Source organism: Pocillopora damicornis, chromosome 5, assembly GCF_964200805.1.
Source record: "Pocillopora damicornis chromosome 5, jaPocDami1.2, whole genome shotgun sequence".
NCBI lineage: Eukaryota > Metazoa > Cnidaria > Anthozoa > Scleractinia > Pocilloporidae > Pocillopora > Pocillopora damicornis.
This window is the reverse complement of record NC_142674.1, coordinates 16,121,465-16,136,674: the sequence shown is the minus strand read 5'-3', so window position 1 is coordinate 16,136,674 and position 15,210 is coordinate 16,121,465. Positions and strand designations below refer to the sequence as shown.

The following is a 15,210-nucleotide window of genomic DNA, read 5'->3' as shown; positions in this document are numbered from 1 at the left end:
ATAACAACATTCAAGACTAATCAGCTTAATGCCGCCTATCTAATCAACAAATTGGAATAGAGAACTCGATTGAAAAGGCCGGTGAGTCAGTTGCTGTCTACAAAAAGGATAAAATGTATTGGGCTAATAATTTTTTGAGGATATGCTACTCCTGGTTGCTAAGCGAGCGTAAGCTGGGAATAGAAAAATATATACACTTATCAGAACTAACGCAGCGCTACTGGATTTTCGTCAATCTTACTCTTTGAAGGAGGCCAGATGTCATTTTAGTTTATGGTATCCTTCAAATCTACAGTTAGATCCAGACCAACAATTTTGCTGCAATGAATGGAGTAAACGAAACGAGTTTAGCTTAAATAAGTTTATTGAAGCATTTAGGGAGTGCTTTACCACAAGTAAATTATTCTTAATTAGATTAGGAAATGTTACTTATACTAGGAACAACACTCACAAACTTACGCAGCATTTCTGGCTTGATCAGTTGTAAAAATTATCTTAACAGCAATTTCTTTTTTTTTTCTTTTTTTTTTTTGTCTCTATCAGCCTACAGTCAATAACATCAACAAAGCACTGACAAGTGCACCAAGTGAATAAACGGTAAACTAAGAAATGCAAAAGTGAAGTAAATAAACAAGTTTTTTCTTTGAAGGAAATTCCACTTAACCTCCATTTATAAACTATGAAAATGGTTATCATCACTACCAAAGCATTACTAAAGTAAAAGTACGAAAAAACCTACGTCTTAAAATCAAAAACTATGAAATATTGAGGCTGAAATTCTCGAGATATAAACTACAAATTACCACAGAGTGTTATAAGACTACAACCTCAGAGTTTCAGCAATTCTGCTATTAAGCCTCAGTCCTGCACAAGAGGAGTTGCTTCAGATGACTCCTCGTCTTCGTCAATTCCAGTTTCGTCTATTTCCGCAGCAGTAAGTTGATTACCATCATACTCTTGTACGCCAGCGTCTCCGTCAAAAAGGTCTACAGCATCACTTTGGTCGTCCATATAGTTTCCAAGATCGTCTTGTTCATCCTTAGTGTACTCTAGTTGGCAAGTCTTAGGTTGTTCTTCAACTGCCTCCTTTCCAGATTGAACTGCTACAGCACCTTCATAACCAACGGTATTTTCAGGCTCACTTGTTACACCTTCTTCGTCATCAGTTTCGTCAATTTCTGGAGGGAAGACGGAATCACTGAGGCCTTCTTTTTCGATTAGAGGATTGTATTCTAAAGAATCAAGATCTTCTTCGATCACACAAGGGAGTGGTGAGGCATCGGGTTTGTTCACCTCATTTGCAGAGCGTGCGAAAGAGGTAGGATCTTCTTTTTCAGTAACAGAAAGGCATTCTGTGGCTTCCAAATCTTCTTCCTCAGGTACAGGGGAGCATGCTGAGTTATTGGAATCTTCTTCCTCAACCACAAGGGGGCATGCTAAAGAATCAGAGTTTTCTTCGTCAGTCACAAGGGGACATGCTGAAGCAGCTAGACCGTCTTCGTCCATCACCAGGGAGGATGGTAAAGGATCAATTTCTTCTTCCTCAATCGCAAGAGGGCACCCGGAGTCATCAATTTCTTCTTCCTCAATCGCAAGAGGGCACTCGGAGTCGTCAACATCTTCTTCCTCGTTCTCGCTAAGGTATGGTAAAGTATCACTCTCCAAAGGGTACGCTTGGGCATCCATATCTTTCTTATCACTCTCAAAAGGGTATGCTGCGCAACCTTCTTCTTCTACTTTGATTCCGAGAGGGAAAGCTGTAGCACCATCGTCAATTCCAACCATAAAGGGATGTGCCGTAGCATCGTGCTTACCCACTTCACGGGCGAGATTTCCTGCAGCTGCCCCTTTGTCTTGTAAGTTAATAGCGAAGGGGAAAGCTGTAGCACCATCGTCAATTGCAACTACAAAGGGATGTGCAGCAGCACCGTGCTTACCCACTTCATGGGCGAGATTTGCTGTAGTTGCCCCTTTCTCTGGTACGTTAATAGCGAAAGGGAAAGCTTGAGCACCATCGTTTATTGCAATCACAAAGGGATGTGCCGTAGCACCGTGTTCACCCACTTCACGGTCGGGATCTGTTGCAGATGCTCCTTCGTCTCCTACGTTAATTCCAAGAGGGAAAGCTGTAGCATCATCGTCCACTGCAACCACAAAGGGATGTGTCGTAGCACCGTGTTCACCCACTTCACCGATGGGATTTGCTGCAGCTGCTCCTAGCTCGTCCGGTCCCGCATCTTCTGGGTTTGCAACAGCTCCACGGTCATCGACAAAGTTGTACTTATCCTGATCATACTTGTCATCGTCAAAGATATCTACATATGTCTATGAAAAAGATTAGAAGGTAATCAGGAACTGCATGAGTTAAAAAATCTTGAACGAATGAATTTCAAAAATTCAACAAAGAAATTCCGAAAATGAGTCACTAAAAAGAAAAAAAAAGAGCAGATCAGATATCAATCACAAAGACGAGAACCATTAGTACTTGCATGAATTGATAAGAATAAAAGTCAGGTAAGGTCTTCCTTTCTGTCAAAGTTTTCCAAAAGTGTTATTTTAAGATCTGTTCCGTTCTTTCTTGTGTGTAGACAACAGAGGGAAATAAGGATGATCCAGACTAACATAACGTAACCACACTTGCATATGTTTAAAAGTAACATTAGTTCATGATGAAACTGAATTCACAAATTGTTAGCGGCTGGGTAGTTAAGGCGTTTTGACATCACATTGAAATGAAAAGAAATTTGCAATTGACTTGGTAGGATACCAATTTCAATTTCTCAAGTATATCCTGAATTAGACGCTGTATGGCAAACCTTTGTTTTAATATATGTATCCATTGTTTGGTAGAGCTTCACAAAGTGTGGTCGGCTGGCGCTTTCGTATTTCCAGCAGTTTAACATCACCGCGTATCTATAGAAAAACACAGGGACATATGATCACAGTAATTCTGCGGTAGGCATTAATATTGCAAGTAGCGAAGTTGAGAAACCACAACTAGTTACAAAAATAACTGAAATGCTAAGTTTATCTCATTACATTGCAGCTCAAACGAATTCTGTGATGAAAAACCCAGCATATTCTTTATTCGACTCAACAACTTTTCATTTTAATTTTTGTAGTGACAAGATAAAAATAATTTCTTAGGAAGGCTACTTATTCAGAGCGAGTGTATCAAAAACACCTGACCACAGCAGCAATCGATGTTGCTTTTGACTTATATAACATTCCACACAAAGGAAGCAACACTTACAAACTGTCGTCGATATGTTCAGGCTTTGGCAGACGATAACCTTCTTCGATTTTTTTCATTGTCGTGGATTGAGACCATCCTTCGTAAGGAATGCCTCCTGTGGAAAAATAATGTTTTTTTCTGTTGGCCGAAAAAGCACACTTTTTTTGTTGTAATCACTTTCATTCCTCTCAGCGCAATCGAAATGATTCTTCTGTCAAAACGACAATTAATTGCTGAAATACATTTCGGTTTTACATCAGATGAAAGAGTACTGTAAAAAAAAACAAATTTAAGTGTAGCAATGGATTTAAGGTTTTTCAATAATGTACTAAATACTTTCAGTTCTACTTAAACTTTAGCTTTATTTCAAGTTGCTATGCATCGTCATAATTTTATTTATCAGCGACATTGAGTGTTGCTTCTACTTCTCTATTGTACAATGTTCTTTTGTCCGCTCGGTATCACTCATCAGTTAGTAATTATGCGTGCAATTTCGGCAGGTATATTTCCTGAATATAAAGTAAGAAATAAGTTAAGTACCGACAGTGAAGATTTCATACAAGACGATTCCGTAGGACCACCTGTCAAAGAAATGGAAGGATGACGATATATCTCAACTGGGTTAGAAAGATAATAATTACTTAGATACTTGGGATGTTTAAAAACATGCCATCAAGATATAAGCAACCTCCCTAAGAGAAAACGCCATATTTTTTAGTTTGATTATCCACTCATCCTTTCATCCGTTTTTTCTTGTCCTTAACAGATTGTGGATATTGCTCGTTAAACTTAATATTCATATAAAGTCTCATACTACAGCTGTAACCTCAACTGTTCCTCAGCTTGACGTTTCCTAATGACCCTCTAATCAATAGATCAATAGAGCACTGAATATTCTAGGTTCTCTCGCTACGTTAAGGTAGAATCGTAAAAAATATTCACTTATGGAAAATATTTAGTTATTAAACTATACAGTACGTACACATCGCTTTTGGTTGACAGCTGTTCCACATGTCCAAAGAGAATCCCGGGTGCAGTCCATTTGATTGGGATACATCCCTGGATGAGTAACCAAAATATTATAAACATCTGAAATCTAAAGAGGCTTGTATACAGCTCCTAAAATAATTTGCATATAAGATTAAAACCGTGATGTGAGGATTCACGATAAAGTCAATAGCAGTAGACACCTTTGTACAAATTCTATGAAAACAATTCACACACTCTTTTTGCTTTAAATTTTTCTGTTACTTTGCCCTTCGAGTTTGCATCTTTGTTATTCAGAAAACGATATCTCTTCCGGCTTTGTTATTTCCTGTGTTCATTCTTTTTTTTCTGTGAAAGCTTCGATACGCTTAGGATGGCTTCCCATTAAAAGGAAATATGTTTTGCAGAAAGATTGTATAACTGAAAAGAAAGGTTTGTAAGGACAGTAATATTTAATTCTTCACATTTTTATCTTCCATACCAGCAGCCCCAAAACCAATTGACTAAATGATGAAAAAATTCTAAAAACTACCTTCTTGGCATTTCCTGGGCCGTATTTGAAATCCTGATAAGAGAGCCCAAAGTCAGTCAACTTGCAGACACGATGCTCATCAAGAAGGATGTTACGAGCTGCAAGATCGCGATGAATTATCTGAAATCGAAAACAAATAATTATTTGATCTGCTAAAAGAGACTTTTATAAACTACAAAAAATAAAAAAAAGTAAAATATTGGTAGAAAGTTTAACATCATGCTAATGTCAGACTATTTCTCGGTGAAATAGTGACTCTAATGTGCTGGATATTTTTAGCCGTATGGAGTATTACTTTGAAGATTTGCAAGTCATGCCATTATATCACATGCAGGACCTCATGCTGACCAGAAAGAGCTTGAGCACTTACCCCTCTGGACGCGAGGAAAGTCATACCATGTGCGATTTGTTTAGCAAACAGCACCATGTCATATGTTGTCAAGTGGTCGACCCCTCCGACCCCATGATGATATTGGTCGAAAACCCCCCTGGATTTTCTGAGATAACCCAGCAAGTCACCTCGCCACAGGTACTCCATGATAAGTATTGGCTGAGCTAAAAGGGAAAAACAAGAAAATTATTTTACGGCAAGCAGTGCAGAAGTTCCAAAACGTGTTTGAATTGTACATGCTTTATCTAGTCATACCTCAAGTTATATCTGTTATGAATCAAAGTAGAGACAGGGAGGGAAAGTGAAAGAAGAAAACACACAGATAGAAAATAGACGGACAAATACGGCCGATATAAATCTACAGACAGACAGACAGAAAAAACAGAGATGGAAGATAAATAGACAAAGACTTGCCATCATAAGTTGAAGTTTTTATCACAATTAGCATGTAGATTTTAGAGCTAACATCTTCCAAGTAAAATGCCCCTCATACAATGCGAAGTAAATTCATTTAAAACAGTTAAAAAATTGAAAATAACCATTGCATTAGTACACCATCTTAGCAAGGACTAAGAATACTGATAGAAGTAATTGTACCAGTGGTTGAACTCAGAGATGTCTCAATCGTTGCTGTGAATTAGTTGATTATAATCATAACAATAGCTGATTACCTCCAACTGTGACACAACCAATGAACTTAACAACATTTTCATGGCCCTCCTTTCCAAATAGTTTTAATAACTCGATCTCTCTCAACAGGGCCTTCCTTCCTTTCTCTCCGGAGATTGCTAGGAAACCACACAATAATTGGATAAACAAACAAACTTTGCATGTCAAGAGAGACACAATTAATTATGTGGTAAACATCCACATCTGGAATTGTTGTATGCTTGGTGTTATCTTACCAGCGCAAATTATAAGGCATTTGGTCTACATAAAAAAAAAATTAATTCACTAGACTCCATATAATCCATACTTGCCACAAAAATGTCAGTTAGCCGTATTGTTCAATTTATTGAACATGGAATTTCCAAAATAGATTCATCCTCCTTGAAAAAAATATTTGCTAAGAAAACGCTGCGCATCTCAAGCATTGTTGTTAACTAGGCAAGCCCATTGAACCGTGCAATTGTTTACAGATAACTTACAAAAGTAGAGACGCAATTAAGCCTAGAAATTCCATCTGTTATAATACCTAACAGTCAATCGAATATATATTTGAGACAGTTTTTTTTTAAATACATGCTCTGTTTGCGCCTTCTTGTTTCCTACAGGTCATAAATTAGATAATCCTTGCTTTTATCTTACTAAAAGCTACAATAATTCGTAAGCATTCCCAGAGTTATTATAAATTCATTTGACTCTGTAAGTTTGTTACAGTCGAACCTGTATTTAGCGGTCACGCGCGGGGATGGTTGACCGTTTAATATAGGTTCCGCGGAATAGGGCTACTATTGATAAAAGTTTAAAAAATGCCACTCTATGCCATCACGGACCACTTAACATACACAACCTCGCTCAAAAATATTCCTAACATTGGTTTCGGGAGATAAACATGGATTAAATTTTACTTGAAAGATTATTCTTAATTTTATTTGAGTACTTCCGCTTTAGTGACCGTTCGATAAAGGTGGGGAACTTTACAAATAGGCTGTTGGGACTTAGTAAAAGGTGACCACAACCGCTTGATATAAAAAGTACTATAAATAAAGGAGGAAAGTTTCGGGACTTTCAAAACTGACCGCTTATTACAAGGTGACCGCTTAATACAGGTTCTACTGCATTGTGATTTTCAGCTTGTCTAGCGCAAGAAGATCATACTACCACCACTAGACTGGCAAATGGCTCCGAGTTTTTTTCGCTAGACTCACCCTCTCAAGGTTTCTTTGAGGTCTCATGACATTATTTCCCATCAAAGTGGGCAACTTTGCAAAATATACGACGGAGTGACATTTTTAGTATTGTAGTATTTTCCGCTTTTATACACTTGAATGCAATTTAATCGATAAATTTTCATTTTTCTCCTCAGCTTCTAATACTCCAAATGATATTCGTGTTCTGTTCTATTTTAATAGCGTTGTATGACAAAAGATTAACAACTGGTCCCCCCTGGAACCATCCGCTAACAATTAATTTGACATGCCAGCTGATAAATCATTTGAACAGCGCATAGTTTTTAAGCTATCCATGTTATGTATCAGGTAGGTTAATAAAGCATGTTCTAAGAAAAATACTCTTTATTAAGATAAATTACTCAAAAAAATTAATAAAGGATATTTCAATCAAGCTTTGTATGAAAGAAAGATCTGAAAAAGTACTTACGTAGGTAGCATTTCACAGCAACTGTGCGATTTCCAGGTCTGCCACGAGAACGACCCAGTAGCGCTCGCCACACTGAACCAAATGCCCCTTTGCCAATATGCTCACGAAGGTTCAGGCGGTCAGCTGCAATCTCCCATCCGTCTGTGTTAGCGTTCAGCTGATCCATCTCAACTTCATCTTCCCCTTCACTGAATAATTGCAGATAAAAACAAGACTTTAACTATCTATGTTACCTATCTATCTTTTCCTTCTTTGAATCTGGTTTAACATAACGTGGTAAAGATATCCTCTATATCTTCAGTTTAAATTATTTTTCTTTTCATTTCATTTCCGGATGCTTCAGAAAATTATCACTTGCCGATGAAAAATTATCGAAATAGATGAAATTTGGATGCTAATTTACTGAACCCGTTTTTTTCGACGCATCGACCCAGAGAGGAGATTTTATTGAAAAAAAATTGAATAAAGATAGAAGATAACCTCAAAATAACCTAACCTGACTGTTTTTCGGAATTTTACATCATATAAATATCGTGCCTCCTACGCGAGAAATAAAATACTAACCAAACCATCCGAAGTATTGTCTACAATCGATATATCGAGTGGTATTTTAAATCGGTCTACAAGACTCCGAGTGTACTTCAACTGTAGTTTCTCTAACAAAAAGTGACGAAGGGTCAAAGCTTCTCTTCTTCTTTAAAGTACGCCACCCACAACCATGCATACTGATAACAAAAAAAAAAGATACTAAACAAGGTGTTAAAACAACTGAAGGACGAACGAATCCAAAACAGAAAGAATATTAGAAAACATTTGACTGCCATTTGATAAGAATCTCTTCGAAACTGCAGCTGTTTCGAAAGAAAAACCTTTTATTTTGGCCAGTGTGCTCTTAATGGTGAATATAATCGGTCCAAATTGATAAAAAAGACGTATTTGCTCAGCAGTGACACTTATCACTACTCTACTAAAACTTATTCAAGAGTTAGAAACTTCGGAAATAACCACACGTTCAAACAGTGAGCGTCAAAAAAAAAAAAAAAAGACAATTCACTTACTGCAGCCTGGGTGGCACCTCAGGTGGGGCTATTATCAAAGGATATGTGGAAAGAGATGAAAGAAATCGCTTCGTTGTGAGTAAGAATGACGTCATTAACTAAGTTAAAGTTTGCGACTCAGAAACCACGTGTAACTTATATTTGACTTTGTTGTCAAACAACAGGAGAAGGAATAAGGTGGGTTATCATGGTGATTAGTTTCATATAATTTGTAACGTTTTTGTAATTTGATTAGTAATGGGCTTAGCCGGGACTGTAGAGGGACCTTCAAAATCGGTGCTGGAAATGCAGAATATGACCTGCTTAAAATAGCTCCTTCGTGCTCCAAGACACAGACGTATTAAAAATCACAATCTGCCATATGAAGACATTTTATTTTCGTATGGTAACATTTTACCTGTCGCACGGCGTTTTTTAATGTATGAAATGAACGCCAGTAGAAAAACGACAGCAGCCAAAGGTCCCGCAATGTAGTACCACTCCAGTGAGCTGCTGGAGGGAGGTGAGCTGCTGGAGGGAGCCTCTGAATTTCCTGAAATACAATAATAGAAGAAGCTTGGTAGGAAAGTAATTTGCTGATCGGCATCAAAAATAAAAATTAATATCACCAGCTATCGAGATAGAGAGCTAACTTTTTTTTGTTCCAACAATTTACGTTGTTTATTGCTCGCGTTGGGTGGCCGGGAATAACCTTTGAGAAAACAGACGCAGATGTGTTGATTTACAAAAACAGGCAGACAGAAAGAGAAAGATTGGTGAAAGAATTATAGAATATGTATAACATACTGCTACTGTTTCAAATTCGCTTTGAAACAGTTTTTTAAATTTCTTTCAAATTTAATTCCTTTCAAATTTCTAGTTCCCAGAAGACCAAAAAACCTCTGGAAAAGTTTGTGAGGAACATAAAAGGCAGACGTGTACTTTATAATAACGACCTTACATGGTTAATAACTGATATAATATGTAGTTCCTTAAAAAACTTACCTTTGACATTTATTGTCACAACAGAGCGAGCCACAGTTCCTGGCTTGTTACGTGCTTCACAAGAATATTCACCACTGTCCTCTTCCACAACGCTAGTAAGAGCCAGTTTACTCTTTTTCTCATTTAATCGGGTACCTATAATTGCTCTTTCTGTTATTGGGTCTCCATCTTTCTTCCACGTTATACTTATTGTTTCTTTGTTGACTTTGCAGGTCAACTCCAGGGCATCTCCTTTGGTAAGTGTTGGGTTTGTGTCTGTAACAACTTGAGCAGAGGCTTTTCCTGCGTTGAAAAAGGGCAATTCGTTAGAATGCTAGTGTCACATTAAAACTTCAACTGCATTAGAAACACTCCAAAAAAAAAAAACATGGAAACGAAACGAGTCAAATGCGATCTTTTATAGGAATGCTTCGAACAGGTTGCTTTAAATGAAAAAAAAAAAGAAAAGTGTTTCCTTGTGAGCTTCGTAAGGTTTCAAAAGAGTTTCAGAACAAGCTTGAAGCCCTTATGTTTTAAATTTCCTGGTTATACTTTCAACCGCCCCAGATCCTCCGCTGAACTTCTAAATTAAGGTCTTGATAATGTTCCATCTTCTCTTGTTCTTTCTTCTGCACCTTTGTGTCAAAAGGACACAACAAGTGAGTCATGCAACACGAAGTTTCGGTAGCGGGTGTGATTTCAAGTAGATTATCGTCTATCTAAATTCTAAAGTACTACAACAACTTCATTAGGTGGTTTTCCATCACTTCCTGAGGAGAGTGGACTTACTACATTTTCTCGAGTGGACTTACAATATTTTCTCAAGCTGACACTGTTAAATTTCCATGGAAAAATTGTGGATATCATAGACGGAACTAGAATCAAGAGCTGTCATGACAATTCAATCGATAGAGAATACTTCATGGAAAGTCTGTCCGTATGGTATTTTACGCACGAGTTGGTAGTATCGGAAATCGAACAGGTGTGCGCAGTGAACCAATGAGATTTCTGGTACAAACCGACTCGCTGTTTTCTCTATCTCTTTTTGCTCTGCATACTTTCTATTCCGCATAACTCTCCACAGAGGTTCCTCCGTCATCTTTTGTAAGTAATTTGATTGGCTCTCCGCTCCTTGGACCAGCTTGGGAAGAAAATTTTATTTTATGCTTTTTCAGCGTGTAAATCCGTAAATCTTGACTCTGTGATATTCTCCATCCTCATTGGCTGAGTCACATTACGAGTTACAAAAGCCATAAATCAACTTTGTAGAGAGATCTAAGAGAATTGAGGGTGTGAGGGAATTCTTTCAAATGCTTAATCGCTATTCGACCTCCGATTTCGGTCACAGATAGAAGCGTATTTGCTTTAATTAAGAAGTTTCCTCTGTTTTAGTTTTGTTGTTAAATATAGAGAATACCAATTATGTGTCGTATGTAACTTTGGCTTTTGCGTCTTGCTTCGTTTTTGCTTTCTTCTGAGATTCTGGATCTCTCCGTCTCGTAAGTCTCTTCTTCAGATTTTTCCAGCATGGAAGTACATTGCATATCGTCAAGTATTTCGAACCAATCAACTCTCTATAGCGCTATCACCTGTCCTTTTTCCTTGGCGTTTCTTTCCTCCTCAGATCTACGCAGCCCTTTGCGTTTGTAATCATAAAGATCCAAGGACATTAGTGTTAAGCACTGGTATCATCCGTTTTTTGAAGGTCAGACCCCGGTCGTTTGAAGGGTAGATATCACTATCCACAAAATAAAACTCTATCTGGTGGATAACGCTTTACGTTTTACTTTCACACATTGACCGGATAAATATTTATGTGCTAGATAGCGTGATCTGCCTTCTCTACAAATGGGCCGAGTTTGCCTAAATTCTCTCTGCGCTACTGCCTTTTCTCAGTCGCTATTGCCCATGGATTTACAAGTTCATTTTTCTGTCTGAATTTCTTCTCTCCCTATTTCTGTTCTTCATCTTCAACGTTATCATCGTCATTATCAACGTCATCATCGTCGTCGTTACCATCATCATCATCATTCTTATCAATATCATTATAACTGAACTTACCATAAACACGCAGAGTTGCTGAGGAACTGGTTGTGTTTGCTTTGTTTTTTGCTGTACACTTGTAAGTCCCATTCAACCCTTTCGTGACACTTGGCGAAACTAGGAATGATTCTTCTTCGTGATCGGTTTGATTGATACCAGATGGCAGGTCACCATTATTGAAAGCCCAGACGAAGGTTGGTGTTGGAATACCTGAGGCTACGCAACTAAAGTTTACAGGGTATCCTTCTGTAACAGATTGGCTTTTCGGAGGCTCAATGATCTGGGGAGAGACTTGAAGTAAAAAGATCACCAAGCTAAACAAAGGGTCGCATTTTCCATTTTAACCCCCTCTCCCCCTTCCCTTATCCAACCCTAAATTAACTAGTTTCAAAATGAAAGCAGACGACGTAACAGCGGTATTATTTTCATGTATTTTTCTGCAGTTGTGGTCGCTGATTTTTCAAATTTCAACTCAACGAAAAGTTTACATGGATGTTTCTACAAAATCACTTTCCAACTTCAATAATAAATACTTAGAAACTAAGGCATTGATAGCCGCTTTGGCATACTGTGACGCGTACACTTTTACCACTTCTAAAAATGTACATGAAATCATGACTTGTCAATCATTGGTATTTAAGAAGCAGAAAAAAAGGTAATTTAAAAATTTAGACGGACTTTTATAATAAATGCCGTGACAAAATATGGTGATATCTATAAAGTCAAAATTGCTCGACGCTCCAAAAAGCGATCAGTTTAAACTGCACAAAAATTAATTAAATGTGTCTGATTACGAAATTCATTTAGATTTGATATATACTTTGGCATGTTCTCGCTCTTTAAATGTTATCATCAATTTAGTACTTTAATTTTTTATTATTTTTAATCAGCTTTGAACTTTGTGCAGTTTCAAGTCCTTAAATCTGGTTTGGTACCAGAGAATCGATTTTTTTCTCCTCATCTAACTAAAGATTTAAATTGGTCCGCGACTTCAGCTCTTTCTATATGTAAATGAAAATCGTACCTCCCGCCACTTCGATCCAGAAAGTTGAGTTTCTGCTCCCCTCGATATTTTCGGCGCTGCATGTGTATTTGCCAGAGTCTTCCAATCGCGCTTGACGAATGGTGAGGGTATTGTTGTTAGTGAGATTCACCCCATCCTTAGTCCAGAGTATCTCAGGTGTCGGGAAACCGCTTAATGAGCATTTGAACTGAAGCGATGAATTATATGTAACAGACTGATTCTTGAGCTCAGGATTAATTCCAGGAGGATCTGGGCATAGAATTAACAAGAAGAATTCAAAAAAGGCGAGAGTATGCGAAAAAAACATTAGAAAATGAGAAGAGCAACAGAAGGAAACAAAAGTAAGTCAACATTTACCTGTCCCCGTAATAAAAAAGGCTAATTCATTTTTCCCTTCACTTTTTTAGCGCTGCATGTTATTGACCAGGATTTCCATAACTCACTTGATCAATCGTGAGAATGTTGTTGTTACCAAGATTCAACCCATCCTTAGTCCATAGGATCTCAGGTGTAGGGAAGCCGCTTAAAGAGCATTTAAACTAAGACGATGATTTAGAGGTAACCGACTGACTTTTGAGCTAAGGGTTAATTTAAATTTAAATTGGCTACCGTAAAGATTTTCTCAGCTGACGTTTCGACCGTTAGCCCTTCGTCAGAGCTAACACTCGAGACATCAGCTTGGGAACTACTTACGGTGGCCAATCTACATTACTAACTCGGTTGGTAAAAACAAAGTGTATTTTACAGAGTTTGGAAGTTAAGAAAAGGACAGTTGAGGGATATCTGTGCAGCATTTTCGACCAAAAGATGTGTCCTTTACTTTCTCCTCATTCAAAAAACTACTTACATTTACAAGGCCGTGATTCCCGAGTTCTTGAGCAGTTAAATTCTAGAAGTAAGGTTATCCAGATAATCTTTTAAAAGTAATAAACGGTTGGAGATGAAGTCATCTTATTTCTATTAAAGAAAACATCCCTTGAAAATAACTGCTGAAGTTTCCTGCCTAGTTATCATTACAATCTATACATAAGAGTTTATCCATTTGAATAAAAGTTTATAAATGCTGCATAGTTTTTTGAAGTTGTAAAACAATGGCGAAAACCCGCCATTGCACTTGTGAGTCACAAATTCACTAAAACTCCCTCTTGTCACTTACCGACTCTTTCTCGGTACTCGTTGCATTCTTCGCAGACGCCACTCCAAGATGACCACGCCATACAACCTTTGAAAACAATAAGTTGTGCGCACAGGGTCATATGTCATATTATCACTCTAACTATGCTCTTTACTGCATTAATCCGCTGCTTGTCAAAAAGGATACCAAAATACGTAATTATTAGTGTCGATATCCCCAGTTTCTAATTTCCAAGGAGACTTCGAACTAACATCTCCAAGTTAAAAAGGATTGATGGCTTGAAGCTTATAAATCACCCAACTTACAGCTCCCTATTTATAAGCCTCATTCGTGTTCTCTCAACATCTGTCAGGGATTTATTATGTTATAAAGCCAGGGAAAATGACACTGTTTTGGGTTGCTCAAATGGATGACTGTACAAAAATGTTAAAAGAAACAAACTAGGATTTTAACGTTTTCAATTTTTGATTCTCAACTTTATTGTAAAAGTTTTACCAGTTGATGGCCGAAGCCTGAAACGTTGAAATTCACTTGTTGTAACAATTAAAAGTTTTATTTCTATGCAACATCTTTGTCCATAAATCTAATGATACTCAGAGAAGAGTATCCTGTCTGAATTCCCCTATTAAGATCCATTCGTTTGTTCAACCATCCTTATCGACCCTTTATCCTGCGTACTGATAAATGATAGTTTAAGCATGGTTACTCACAATCTGTTATATCAGTTCGGATGAGGATGTTAGGTGAACATGAAAAGAAAGATTCACATTCGGTGAGTAAATAAGTGGCTTAATGTAGCCCTTGGAATACTTGACTACACACATCATTAGCTTAACAAACAAACTGAACTCGTCGCACTCACCCGCTTATGAATCCGGAAAGAACGCCGTGAAAGAGGAAAACAATTTTGAAAAGATCTTAATCCAGTAACTATTCATGTGTATATTTCAATCAACCAGTTTGTTTAATTTGATATGTCAATATTTTACATTGAAATCGATAATTAGGTAAAAGAATTTGTTAAATCAAACCGCAATCAGCCAAGTATGACTGATGTCTGATGATAATAATACAAATATCGTTTAATACAGAACTTAGGTATTGATTTTATACTAATACTTTCCACATCAGTAAAATCGTTTGGATAATAACATTATAACATTAACAGCTATCACTAAGTGTCACTGATACACACGCAGATATTTCTTTGCTATTTACGATTGCAATTTGCTGATCAGTAATCAGCCGGTGCAGAGAGTAAATAGTGTATATTAAGCCACAGGAGAGTTCTTTATTTATAGGAACAGATGATATTGATAATTACCTTCACTTTTGGCTAGACAGAAAAGATGAGATAAGAAAGGAGGAGCAGTTAATGATCTAATAACATAGCTTAAGTTATAAAATTACAATTCATCGTAAAATTCTACCCCACCCCCTTTTTTTTTAGGAAAGGAATTAGGTTCCAGTACTTTCTCAACACATGGAAAGCGAGCATTAGCGCCCAGAGAAGGATGTGA

At 37.4% G+C, this 15,210-nt stretch overlaps 2 protein-coding genes across 2 annotated transcripts; both read right to left on the bottom strand.

The window, feature by feature from the left end:
- Positions 1-346: 346 nt before the first annotated feature.
- Positions 347-7,649, bottom strand: LOC149045637 (uncharacterized). Its single transcript, XM_089207378.1, has one exon. The coding sequence runs from the start codon at positions 1,783-1,785 to the stop codon at positions 859-861; it is 927 nt and encodes a 308-aa protein (XP_089063504.1). The 5' UTR covers positions 1,786-7,649; the 3' UTR covers positions 347-858.
- Positions 2,824-13,811, bottom strand: LOC149045636 (fibroblast growth factor receptor 1-like). The gene is made up of 12 exons (XM_089205930.1): positions 13,712-13,811; positions 13,403-13,444; positions 12,556-12,804; positions 11,550-11,822; positions 9,510-9,791; positions 8,923-9,057; positions 8,526-8,553; positions 7,468-7,655; positions 5,817-5,933; positions 4,755-4,852; positions 4,214-4,294; positions 2,824-2,913 (listed from the first exon to the last, which is right to left on the bottom strand). The coding sequence occupies exons 1-12, from the start codon at positions 13,809-13,811 to the stop codon at positions 2,824-2,826; spliced, it is 1,683 nt and encodes a 560-aa protein (XP_089062056.1).
- Positions 13,812-15,210: the final 1,399 nt, after the last annotated feature.